Genomic DNA, 13,425 nt, shown 5'->3' on the forward strand with positions numbered 1-13,425 from the left:
CACACACACACACACACACACCCTGTTTTAGAGCCCCAGTCTCAGCCTTCAGGAGGATCAGAAGTGCTTAGGGATCCCTGAAAGTGCATGCCAGGAAGCACTTAGCATTCCTGCCTGGCACAAAGACAATCAGCATGGTATGTACAGTCAGGCACAGAAACTACTCCTCTACCCCTCAAGGGAAGATTTAATAACTGTCACTAATTATATGAAGGATCATCATAAGAAGGCTGCTAACAAATTGTTCTCCCTCTCCAGCACCGACACAATGAGAAATAAGGAGCTCAACCAGAGCAATGAAAATTTTTGTTATATAACAGACAAAAAGAGAAAAAGAAAAGACCTGTGTGAATATCCTGTTTTTGCATTCATGGCTTTCCATCAGCACATTAAAATGGGCCTGACCCACTGAGCTTCACTGCTCTTCAACAGACGTGTGGCCTCAGGCAAGCTACCCTTTCCATTCATTCCAACACATTCTGTTTATTCACACCTCTGTACCTTGTATCCTTCTAATGCCTGCCCCCTACTCCCTCTTCACGAAGGCCTTCCCTACTCTTTTCTATCATTCTTCTTTTGTCCCTGGCTTCTCTGAAAACCTAGTTCAAGAACAGTGCCTTCCCACAGACTCTCTTACTTGGACTTCAAAACAGCCCTGTAAGGCAGGCAAGCAAACCTTTTTCTTTACATTTCCCAGATGAGAAATCCAAGGCCAGATAGGGGGATGCATCAAAGTGGCAGTCAGGATTGAAGCAGTCTCCGGACTCTTAGGCCAAAATTAGGAGAGACAGTCTATTACAGTGTTTGTAAAGGGTGAAGACTCAGGAGACTGATTTCAAATCCTGGCTCTACAACTGCCTCGGAGTAACACAGAGTAAGCCACTTTAACTTTTCTGATCCTCAGTTTCCTTATCTCTGAAATAGAATAATATCTATCTATCTCATGGGGCTGTTGTGAGGATTAAACAAGGTAATGCATGTAAAACAGTTTCTAGCACTGAGTCAAATATTAGCTGTTCTTGTTATTATCCCCTAGGTTGGTATCATCTGCCCCTAGAACAATGAAGCAACATATGAGAAACACTGTCCTTTCTAGTCAGGGAAGAGTTTTAGGAAGTACTTTTGTAACTGCTTTCACAATTGTCCCAAATTTCTTATACTCCAAATGCCACCTCCTTGACAACTAGACTCAAAAACCCTTCCCAACGAATGGAGACTTATTTAGTCGAGGCTGGAGGTATTGATGATTTCTGCCCATGACAAGGCTTCTTAAGGTGAGAACTCAAGCTAGAATGGGGGTGGATTGGAGTGTAGGGAAACCCTTCACAGATAACGTAGCTTCCTTCCCAGTCAAGAAAACTTCCTTCCCAGTCAAGAAAATGAATCTAATCCCTTCCCTAACTATGAACTACACTCCACGCTACCCCTAAGTCTTCTTCTTTCATTGGTTTTCATGGAATTATCCTGCTTAGACTTTGATAGAATTTAGGTTAATCAGTTAAGTGGCCACAAAAGGAGTGTTCTGCCAGGACCTTTAGAAGTTCATTTCTTCTGTATTTCCTTTGATTTGCTTTCTGTTTGAGCTAAAATAAAGAGAAGGCTTCTATTTAAGCTATTCAGATATGGAAGTACTGATTTCATTATGAAAGCCACACTAGGGAGAATGCTGAAATCAAGCCGACCTGAGTTACTCATCCCCCGGAAAGCTTGCAATTATTTGACAGACATTTAGAAAAAACAAAAACAAAAACAAAAAAAACCACTTCAGGATGGTGGATGTGGCAAAACACTGGCTTTGGAGTTGGAATGCGATCTTGTTTGGGCTATGCCATTTACTAGCAAGTTAAAGGCAAGTCTGGCAAGGTCTCAATTACTTTCTGATCCTCCAGGATAGTACCAATGCCCTAGATGGCACCTGTTCTCTATTGAGGCTTTTCCCGCAACATCTATCTTATGTTTTTTACTCCTTTCAGCCTGTATCCAGGCTGATGTAGTCTCCTGTAGCTACTGAAGTCATATGCCTCTTCCCGACCTCACTTCTTATGAATCTAATCCCTTCCCTAACTATCCTCTACTTTCTACTTGCTAACATTTGTACAAAACATTATACCGTCTACAGACTGAGAGGAGAGAGGAATGAGGTGTGAGTGCTAATGAGTATGGAGTTCTTTTTGTGGTGATAAAGAAGTTCTGGAACTAGATAGTGGTGATGGTTGTACAACACTGCAAATGCATTGAATTGTATACCTTAAAATGATTGAAATGGGGAAGCTGATGTTATGTTTATTTTACCTCAACTAAAAAAAGATTTGCTGGGATGGTGGCTCACGCCTATAATCCCAGCACTTTGGGAGGCTGAGGCAGGTGGACTGTTTGAGTCTAGGAGTTTGAGATCAGCCTGAGCAAAATGGTGAAATCCTGCATCTACAAAGAAATACAAAAATGAGCTGGGTGTGGTGGCGGGTGCCTGTAGTCCCAGCTATTCAGGAGGCTGAGGTGGCAGGATTGCCTGGGCCCAGGAGTTTGGGGCTACAGCGAGCCATGATCACGCCACTACACTTCTAGCTTGGGCAAAAGCGTAAGATCCTGTCTCAAAGAAAAAAAAAAAAAGAAATTATGGAGAAAGGGCTAGAAAAGTTCTTGGAGTATATCTGTTCCAACCCCTCCACCTTTCAGAGGAGCAAAGTGAGATTTGGCAAAGGGAAAGAACTTTACTAAAGTAACAGAGCTTAGGCAAATAACCTCCCTTATGCATAAGTTTTCATATCTACTATCAGACTCTTGCAGGATGGGCTGAAGGTCTAGAGTACCTCTGTATTTTCTCAGTAGCCATTTGATAATCATCTGTTGGGTGAATGAATTTTTATTAAGTCCTTAATTCTACAAATTAAGAAACCATTTTCACTATATACTCCCTGCCTCTGGATACCTGGTCACCATGCTTTACCTGCTTATTGAAGCACACCAAACAACCTGATGTTGGACCAAGTAATACCAGTCACTTGTCATGACAACAAAGCCACCCTCTTTCTGCTGCCTACTGATGCTACACTCTACCTACTGTGCTGGACTTTCTCCCAATATTTGCAGTTGGGAGGGTCCTCACCCACTGCACACTCTCAGCCTATCCCAACCCACAAGGGAAAGTGAACTTCCAGGACCTTCCCCAAATTCAAGTTCATCTGTTGTACTGTTTTTCAGGGCTACTGCTGGCCCCGTCCCATATATAGCATCTTTATTAAGTGTACCCTTAACAGTAAGCTATGCTTACTTTATATGTAACTAAATGTGGGAATGAGTCCATCCCACACATGGCATTCAGGGCCAAGCTCTACTGAGCAGCAATGTCAATAACTGTACTACCTTAATAAGCTTATCAAAACAAAGAGTTGGACGAATGGGCAGAATTTGCAGGTCTATTATTATGGCTCTTTTCCCCAGGACATCTTAAAAAGAAGGTTTTCAATCCTTTCCTTTGTTCCTACATATAACACAGTGTTCCACCATTTATTTGTTCATAAATGGAGACTAACTGCTGATGTATGGCCCTAGTAACATTATTATGCCTGTTGCTAGAGGTCAGAACAGCCAAGATAGAACATTGTCCAATTACATGTTCAGCAGGGTCATTAGTTGTAATATAATTCCTATTAGTCTTGAAAGCCTGGCAGTGTCAGCATGTCCAGGCTTCCATGTAGCCCGTGTACTCATATAAGTGGCTGAATGGAGTGGGCCTTGCATGCCCAGATGGCCCCAGTCTAGCCACTCACACATAGCAGCAACAAGAAGCTGATTCATCCAAATAATGGTTAAAAGATGAAAGCTCAGAAGCCTGGAGGACAGGAGAGGCTTGGCTGACCTGGTCTTAGGTTTCAGATCTCTGACGGGCTGCAGACAGAGTGGAGAGTCAGTATATTCCCAGAGGGTTTGAGAGAGGAGCAGGGAGAAATGAGGATATTATTTCTACCATTTATATTAAGAGTTTGCTGCAAGTATTACCAGTATTATTATTGAGTGTTTCCTATGTGTCAGACCCCATTGTCAGTGCTCTTCCTGTATTTTGTTTAGTTCTCCCGACAACTTAATGAGGTAGGTGCTGTTATATCCTCAATTTAATGATGAGATCACTGAAGCACACAATGGTCACTTTGCTAATAAATGGAAAGACTCTGATTCTAATCCAGAAAGATTATCTCCAGAGCCAGTTCTCTTGGACATTTACACCCTTCCCATGAGTAGAAGCTTCAGAAAGACAGATTCTAGTTCAACACAAGGACAAACTATTTCAGATCTGTCCTGAGGTATAACTGGTGGCCTGAAGAGGTAGGGAGCTATCTGTCAGTTTTCACCTCCGAAAACTAAAAAAAAGGAGACCCACCCTCTTCTGAGTACCGTTTCCTTAGTGACCCTCTAATATAGAGGACAACAGACCTCTCAAGATGCCAGATACCCTTAGCACTTGTCTAGACCACTCCAGGAGGTGGCTGTTGCTAAGCGCTAGACAGTCACTTTTGTTCAGGACTCAGCAAATACTGGTGAGAAGATATTAATAGCACTAGAGCCGTATAAAGATAAGCGGTTTCACTCTTACTCATAATGATAAATATACTGATGAAAAAAGAAAAAAGATATATACAAGTATGATGATTTTCCAAAAATTTTGTACTTTACAAAGAGCCACAGAAACAGACCTCATCTCTAGGTACTCAGTCATGGTCCTCCTCTCAAGTCATCACACCACCAAGGCAGTATACACATGATGCTAGGAAGGCTTAAGCTGATCCCCAAATGAACCCGGGGGGTTGATTACACAGAGTAAAACAGGTGCCAGGCCCAAGATCATAGCCTCAACTCAGGCAGCCACCCAGGTTACAAATCCGTGCTATGGGTCAACAATAGGGCCTTGGAAAGCCCCAAAGCCAAGAAAACAATTCAGAATGTCTCCTACTGGTGCCAACTCTTAAATATCATCTTCCTATTGCAAAAAGCAACATATTTCAAGACATTGGCTCACACTACAGCATAAGGGCTAGTAGCTGGAAATAACAGAGTAGGTCAAGCTTGGTTTACAGATGTTGGCCAGGTTCTCAAAAACCCAGGGTAATTTTAGCTCTGGTCCTGCCTGGAGGCTGAGGGATAGGCTATATGACTCTCAAAGTTGCTTTCAACATGGGATTTCTATGAGGGTGACCTGCCCTACCTAATTTGGAGGAATCATCTGGGTGATGTAACAGCTACATTTAAGGATCTCTCTGAGCTGAAGAGGTCTCCATATTAAAAGAAAAAAATAAAAAACCCCCAATTAGCCAAATGATGTACTAGATGATGTAATCCAAAAAATGTGCATAGTGAGAAGCCATTAAGATGGATTCTGTGAATGCAAATTAGTTCTCATAATGCCATTTGAAATTCTAGTACAGGGGAGAGAAATTGCCATGGTCCAGGGAGAAAGATTCTCCCTGCTAATGTCAGCCTAAACTCACAACCTATAATGTGCTACCTCTAGAGCCACAAGCAAGACCTTCTACATAAATGATATAAATGTTTAAGACTAGAGACTTATGAACACTTTGAAGCTTGAATGGATAAACAAGGGTTGGTATATTGAAACTCCTCTAAAGAAAGCAAAAACACTATTGCCTTTAGTCTGGAATGGAAGGTAAGTCCTCAAGTGTTAACAGTCTTGTTAGCAGCCCAAGCCTGCCCTTTCCTGATTGTGCTATAGGCCAGAAAGCACAGGATTAAGATTCAGAAGGGGATAACATCACTAAAAGTGGTGGAGCAGGGCACACAAAGAATCAGTTCTTCCACTGAAACAACCTTAAACTGGCAATGAATGATAGAACCCATTGTTTTAGAACTCTAGAATCTAATCCAAAACTTGCAGCAACTTACAGGGGACTGCGTAACGCAGAAAAGGGCAGCAAAAATTCGGTAATAGAGCACTGAAGCACTTTTGCTTATCCCCTTACCATCCCTCATTCCCCAGTGGCTGAAGTGACAGTGGCCCACATTCCTGGTGTGGCTTTCTGGTGCCAGGAGATAATGACCTTGTTCTTTACAATATTTTAGCTGCGCCTTTTGACCTGTTTGGCACTGAGGGACTAGCACAGAGGTTGACCTCTGGCTGGAGAGGCTTTCCAGGCTGTGGCTGCCTTTGTTGAAAGATTTAAAGACATACACTGCTCATGCCCACTTGGGACAAGGGATTGTGGACAGGACAAACAGCAAACAGATGCAATAGCACAAGAAGGAGGAAGCTAAAAACGAAGTTTCTTTGGGAAAAAGGAAGTTTCTTTGGGGAATAAAGGCCATCATGCATACCAGGGAAGTCACACTGTAACACGCATGCCCAGGACCAGACGCATGCTCAGAAAAAACCTCAGAGGACCATAGGCTTGTATTTCTGGAGGATGTGTGATCTACATACAAACAGGAGGAGAAGGCTGAGACAAAAGAATTGATGACCTGGCACAGTCTCAAGTGAGTACCCCAGCTCAGAATCAAGTGGCAAAAACCAGGAAAGTAGTATTGTTTTTTCTTCTTGGCTCCAGATGTTTAAGGAAATGTCAGGTTATTGGCTGACCAACGAGATAAAATAACAGAGACTTCAGCAACCATATATAACAAGAATACAGTCTTGCAAAAATAGTTGGAAAAAGTCACTAAACAAATGGACAACTGCAACCCTCAACAATCAACAGTAGCAAACCCTGGGGAGAGAAGAAAATCTGATTTCTAGAGTTACCACATTATAATATTCAAAATGCCAAGTTTTCAACAAAAAATTATGAGGTCTACAAGAAAACAGGAACATATGACCTATTCACAGGAAAAAAACAATTTGGCAGAAAACATACCAAAGGAAGCCAAGACATTAAACTTATTAGACAAAGACTGTCTAGTAAAGTTGTCTTAAGATTCAGGAGGCCTGGGTTCAAGTCCTGGCTTTGCCACTAATTCCCTACATGAGAAAGCAAGTTATTTCCATATTCTGGGCCCATATCTCCTCAGTATTTATACAATGTGGAGGTAGGGTGACTAATGGCAACAAGCTGGGTCCTTGGGAGATAATTTATCCTACAGATGTGTTCTGTTTGATGCTCACTGTGCTTCTTTAAAAATATGAATTACTCATTAACATTTTTAAATATAAAGAGTTTTACATAAAAATCCAATTCCTGGCTTTTCTTGAAATACTAGAAGATCTGGCCCCCCTGGGCTTTCCTCTCCACTATACCCCACTCTAATGATGGGAAACATCCAAGTCACTTTTGCTGTCCTTAGATGGGGCATGGATTTCCCAATTGGACGCAGGCGTCCACTTACCCCTTGTCTCAATTTGCTTCACTCACTTAATTGGCCCCTGTAAGCATCTAAGTTGGCCACTCTTGGCTAAGATGGGTCTTTCCAGTTCTAAATCTACAGTGAATCTAGGGTTTCATAAAGGTGAAAAGCTTTTCCCAAGTATCTCTTTTTGCAGCCAAAATGAGACAAAATACAAATAAAAGCCAGGTCACACTCTAGAACAATGGGCTTTCCTTTGAAAAGTTGGGTTTCCATGATATTTGGTCTGTAGAAAACCAACAAATGATGTTAATGACTGGCTTAGATCATCCTTTCATTTCCGTACTTCCAAGCAGGCCAGAAATGAGAGAAATAAAGAATTTGAAAGAACAAGAAAAGTATATATCCAGCTCCTGATAACACCTCAGCAAGCTCTTTACTTTCTGACCAAACCCGTGCCTTGTCACATGAGCCCATCAGTAACAGGCTGTAATGTGTCCTGTTCACAACCTACCCTTAATTAGGCAGCAAGCTCTCCTCAGGCCATGGCCCAAAGTCAGAAAAAAAAAGCCTCCTTTTATGCACAGTGACAAAGGAAAAGAGCCTGAATGACTTGAAGTTAGGGCCTATTAGACAAAAGGAGGCCCACCACAGACATGAGAGTTGAGACACAATCATATCCTAGCAGTTTACCCTTAGCTCCTAGCAGGGAAACCAGCCCAGGAAAACAGCTGAAGATGTCAACAACTAGATATGAGGACTGATGTTCAGCAAGTTTAATTCATTTAACCTTACCTACTACTGGGAAGGTATATCAGCTCCTACATTGCTCTTGTGAAGCCATGTCCCCAGTACAGAAAGGAAAGAACCTGAGCGCGTGCGTACACACACACACACAAGCACATACAAGTATGAAATTCTGAACAACAGAGGAGACAGATGTGAATAGGTTGAAGACACATATACCTGGTAAGTTCCTGTACAGTGGCCAAATGGTATCATAATTCGTATTTACAAGTATCCAGCATATCACAGGTAACAAAGCATTTTTACAAGACCGAATTGTCCCCATTTTACAAGGAAGAAAACTGATATTTGAAGATGCATAGGAAGCTGCTCAAGTTACAATTCTAATAATAGAACTGAGGCAAGAATCTGGGTTTCCCAGACTGCAGGTTGGGTTTTAATGTGTAACAACAGGTAGGGCTAACTTGAACAGAACCACACTAAACACCTTGATTATCCATCCTAGGGCTCAAATGTCAGCAATGAGACTTCCAGGTAGGGAATGAAGATACCGCACCATGTCAGTCACCAATTTAGTCAAATGATCTTATTTTACTAGCCTGGAGCCTGGGTGTTAGTGTTTTTGTTTGTCTGGGTTCTTCTTCTTGTTTTTTGTGCTACTGAAGTGATTCTATTATATAGCCAGGGTTGAGAACCACCTGGGCTAGACTCTATACCAAGTGGCTGCTGGGGCTGTGTTCTTGTAGGAACACTCCTCCTGGCCTCGGACTTAGGGACATTAACGGCGCTCACTGATATTCTGAAGTCTGGATCTGTCATTTGCTTCCCTGAGCAATCCTGGCTTGCTCAATCATTTCCCCCCATCCTTGGATTTACTATTTATTATAAAAGTGACATTTCCCTGAAAATGAAATGCATTTGGATTTGGGTGACATCATCATTGGGTACAGTTTAATCCTTCTTTTAAAGAGGGAGGTCTGTAAGCACAAGACATACCAGCTGTATGCATACAGGACCTCACATTAGTCCTGAAGGTCTGTGGTTATTGATATGCTTTTTCTGACTATCCCTGGGACTGATTCATTAACCAGCAAAGATGAGCTGGGACACAGATGGCATTTGCAGACTCTGACAGAAGAGAAGAAAAGATTGGATATTTCATTAGAAGATTCTCATGATAGAAGGGAATGAGAGGTAATTTTGTCCCTTCCTCTGCTTCTAGGCAGTGCCCTCACCTAAACTGTCCCAACCAGGTAACGATGCTTTCTGGATTTTTTGCCTTGAGGAAGGAGGCCTCTATCAACCTCAAGGGAAGCCTTGATATATGGACCTTCTTGGAGCTAAGAAGGTGGTGGTGATTATTATAATTATGACAAAACAAGTTACCAGTGGCTAAGTTCCTAATATCTGTCTAGCACTGTGCTAGACACCTTATTGGCATGTATGATCTAATTCCTTACAAAAAGTCTGTTATCCCTATTTTTCAGATGAGGAAATCAGGGCTCAGGGAAGTTAAAAATCTTACCAAAAGCTATAGAGCCAGAAGGTAGTAAAACTGTATCTTAAGTTTTCTAACTCCAAATGTCCTCTTCCTTTCTTTATATCACATTGCCATAATTCTAATCTTAAGGCCCTTCAACCTCTACGAGCCCTAGAGCTAGCCCTTCTGATCTTTTGTTTGGGGTCTAGAAGACTTCAGCCTAATTTTACAGGAGAAACTAACAAAATGTGATAGGCTGTAGTAAGGATGGTTATAACACACCCTCATGTGGCTTTAGTACTTGTCTTGCCACAAAGCAGTTTTCGCATGTTTTATCTCATTCACTGTGACATGCCCTGGCATTAAAGAACTGTCAAGACCATTGTGCAGATGAGGAAAATCAGAGCTCAAAATAGTCAAATAACTGATTCCAGCTCACAATTCCAAGAAAGAATAAGAGCTGAGACACCTAACCAATGTTCTTTCCCCATAGCACCCTGAGGTCATAAGCACATTGGGATCACTTCCTTTACAGTAACCCAGAAAAAGCAAAAGCTGCTGAGAAATTCCTCCCAAGAGCCTCTCTGTTAAGGGCCAGATTCTTCATGGTACAATGTCAAAGAGGCAGAAGGCTTGCAAGACCTTACATGCCACTTGCTTCCCACCCCCGGCACATTTAGATCCCAGCCACTTGATTCTCTTGAAAAAAGTAAAATCTGATATCAGTAAGCTCCAGCCCCTGGGGGGCAGGGAGCTCACACTCTTATATTAACATCTGAACACACAGTGACAATACACAGGGGTGTGAGAGGCAATGAAGTAGACAGGAAGGAGAGGAGGAGAAGAGCAGAGGAGCAAGAGAAGGAGATGGGAAGAAACTACGAGAAGAAAGGATAAAAAAGATGAGAAACAGAAAGTAGAAAAAAAGAGATAAGAAAGACAAAAGTTCACAGCAATATAGGGTTAAAAAGTTATTCAAAAACCACCAAGGCCAACCCCAAAAGAGGAAACCAAGACCCAGACAAGGTAAGTGATTTGTACAAAGGTGGGAGGTGGTGGGGTGGGGGTGTTAAACAAGAGACAAGGGAAAAGACTAAAAATTAAAAGGGCACAGATTAAAGGAAGCCCATGTTCTCTGTATGAGACAATTTAAAAAAAGGAAAAAAAAATATGAGAAAAGCCACCAGGAGAGAAATAAACAGGAGAACAGAGGCTGGTGAAGGGGAAGCCAGGTACAGGCAGCCAAGGAAATAGGAGAGGAGAGTGAAGACTGACACTCACCCTCACAAAGCTGGCAGGAAACCATCCCTCCTCATCGTCGATCTGGCCCCACCACCAATCCTTGTTGGAAGCATCCAAGACTTTGATGACGTCGCCAGCTTTAAATGCCAACTCCCGGTTGGCCATGGTGACGTGATCCCATACTGCCTCAGCACTAACGATGGAATCTCCAGTGATCAGCTTAGGAGACAAAATGAGAATGTGTTCAGTCCACACAGCTACCTTGCTTGCCCCTTCCCCCACCCACAGAGCTCTACTACTTATAGAAAAACTCATATACTCGAGTGGTGAGAGATAGGGGTGAGGGGGATGGCACTGGAACACAAGTTCCATTGAACTACAAGACAAACAATACTGTCAACTCTCTGTTAGTCAGTGCATGGAATGACCCAGAATATGAATATGTACTACATATGTCTTATGCTTTTTATCCCTAATCATGAACTCCTCCTACGCAGAACAAAGAAAGCTCCAGTCCATCTCTCCTTGGTGGTTCAAGGTGGCTCTGAGTCAGGAATGGGTGGAGAGGCTGAAAGCAATGGCTAAAATGAGAATCAAGCTTATTTGCTTTCAATTCCCTGTGCTCCTCCCCCTTTCCTCCTCCTCCTTGGAACTGACTAATTGAGAGTTGGTGGTACATTATTTAACCCCACTGTGCCCCTCCTCCTGGGGTAACAGACCATAACATTCCTCACGCATAATGGACCCCAGTCCTGCAGCCTCCTCCTCTCACTCACACATGATGCCATCCAGAGAGGTTATGGGTAGGAAAGAATATGGCTTTCTGTGATGCCTTACACCCAAGAAACTCAACTTTAGCACAGATTCTCTCAGTGGTTTGTACAACCATTCTGTGAGACACGGTAGGGGGAGAGGTCGGGGTTGACTTCTGCATTTGATGGATGGCAAAACTTAACAAGGAAGTGAATAGATGGGCTGGAGATCACCCAGCAAGGCAGGACCTGTGCATGGAATGGACCCTAACCCTGCTCACCAGACGTTATGGCTAGCAGGACTGGGCTCCACACAAGAGCAGGCAGACATCTATTCCACTGCTGTACGAGCAAACACACATTCATGAAATTCATCTAAGCACAGTGATAGGGATGGGGTGAGGGTGGGGAGGTAGTCTGCCTCTCTCTACCATCCTGCCCACTGTGTTATTTTTTCTTTTTCCCTCAACTGTTCCAGCTTGTATGGGCCATCAGTCTTCTCAGCATTTGAGGTAACACATTCCAGAATAGAGAACACATGGCCTATCAGGCAAAGAGACTCAAGCACTCTCTCCCCAGCACTGAATTTCTGAACAAGTCCTCTAGAAGTCAGCTTTTCCATCAGCCTACTTTGCTCAAGGCAATAATGGCTCCATAAGACCAAAACTAAAACAACTTAAAGACAATCGAAATAGTCTATGGAATATATATCCTCTCTCATATATCTGCCCTCCAACACGCTAGCCACAGAATAACCCTAGGTTCTCAAAATAAATGCACAACAAATATGAACACATATATATGAACACGCACACACATACTCACACGCTGATCTTTGACTTAAGTTAACATGTTTTGTTCAGGTCCTGCCTGATGCATCTGTCATGGCTCAGAATTCGTCTTTGTGCCTTCCATAGAAGGTAAGGCATAGGGAGAGCTCTTCAGGATAGATAAAAAATGAATTTCCAGCAGGACCTTTCACAACACCACCTTTCAAATACCTCATGCTTTACGTTTTGCAAAGTGTTTTCATATATACTCCATCACTTGATCCTTACGGAATAAACTGGGCCTCACTATTACCATTCATTCATTCATTCATTCATTCATTTTAATTTTTTGAGATGGAATCTCACTCTGTTACCCAGGTTGGAGTGCAGTGGCGCAATCTTGACTCACTGCAACCTCCACCTCCTGGGTTCAAGTGATTCCGGTGTCTCAGCCTCCCAAATAGCTGGGACTACAGGCACACGCCACCATGCCCAGCTAATTTTTGTATTTTTAGTAGAGATGGGGGTTTCTCCATGTTGGCCAGGCTGGTCTAAAACTCCTGACCTCAAGTGATCTGCCGACCTCAGCCTCCCAAAGTGCTAGGATTACAGGTGTGAGCAACTGCACCTGGCCATTTACCTATATTCTAAATATGAGGAAACTGAGGCTCAGAAATGTGACCTGGTCCTTCAGCCAACAAGACAAGTAACACATTATGAAGCTGGGTCTTCTAACTTTGTGTCTTCCTATAATTATCAAACTATACTACCAATGTCTATTCATTACCTACACTGAACTCCATCTATGATATCATAAGCCAGTTGGCTCCTATTCTTAAAGAACCCTACAGGAGATTTACACAGCCACCTTTAATCATAGGTGCCCATGAGGCTGAGGACATTCATTTTTATGTTGAACTTGCTTTCTTCCAATTGTACTAAAAGTCAATTTCTCCTTGTTTTGGCTTCAGTGAAGAAAAAGAAAAGCTGGTCACTGGCCTACTAAAGTAAATTTTTATAGAGAAGTCTCCCCTCTCCTGGAAAAGATGGGTCCCAAGTGGGCATTGTTAGAACTCAGTAAGCACATACAGCCCCAACCCAGAACACCACTAAGACCTGTAGTTTAAAGCTATATTTATAGCTTTTT

At 42.6% G+C, this 13,425-nt stretch overlaps 2 protein-coding genes across 13 annotated transcripts in view; both read right to left on the reverse strand.

Annotated features, from left to right (window-relative positions):
• Positions 1-13,425, reverse strand: part of ARHGEF9 (Cdc42 guanine nucleotide exchange factor 9) — a 179,421-nt gene that overhangs the window by 81,156 nt on the left and 84,840 nt on the right. For 9 of the 11 annotated variants that reach the window (XM_077989670.1, XM_015127569.3, XM_077989666.1 and 6 more), the window contains one exon: positions 10,796-10,975. The exons of the other annotated variants lie outside the window; for them this stretch is intronic. In XM_077989670.1, coding sequence (XP_077845796.1) covers positions 10,796-10,921 — 126 coding nt within the window. In that variant the 5' untranslated portion in view covers positions 10,922-10,975. The remainder of the gene's footprint in view (positions 1-10,795; positions 10,976-13,425) is intronic. 11 annotated transcript variants of the gene reach the window in all.
• The window catches only part of LOC144338848 (uncharacterized), a 113,241-nt gene that overhangs the window by 72,087 nt on the left and 27,729 nt on the right, over positions 1-13,425 (reverse strand). The gene's annotated exons all lie outside the window — the stretch shown is intronic.

This window comes from Macaca mulatta, chromosome X, assembly GCF_049350105.2.
Source record: "Macaca mulatta isolate MMU2019108-1 chromosome X, T2T-MMU8v2.0, whole genome shotgun sequence".
In the NCBI taxonomy this organism is placed as follows: domain Eukaryota; kingdom Metazoa; phylum Chordata; class Mammalia; order Primates; family Cercopithecidae; genus Macaca; species Macaca mulatta.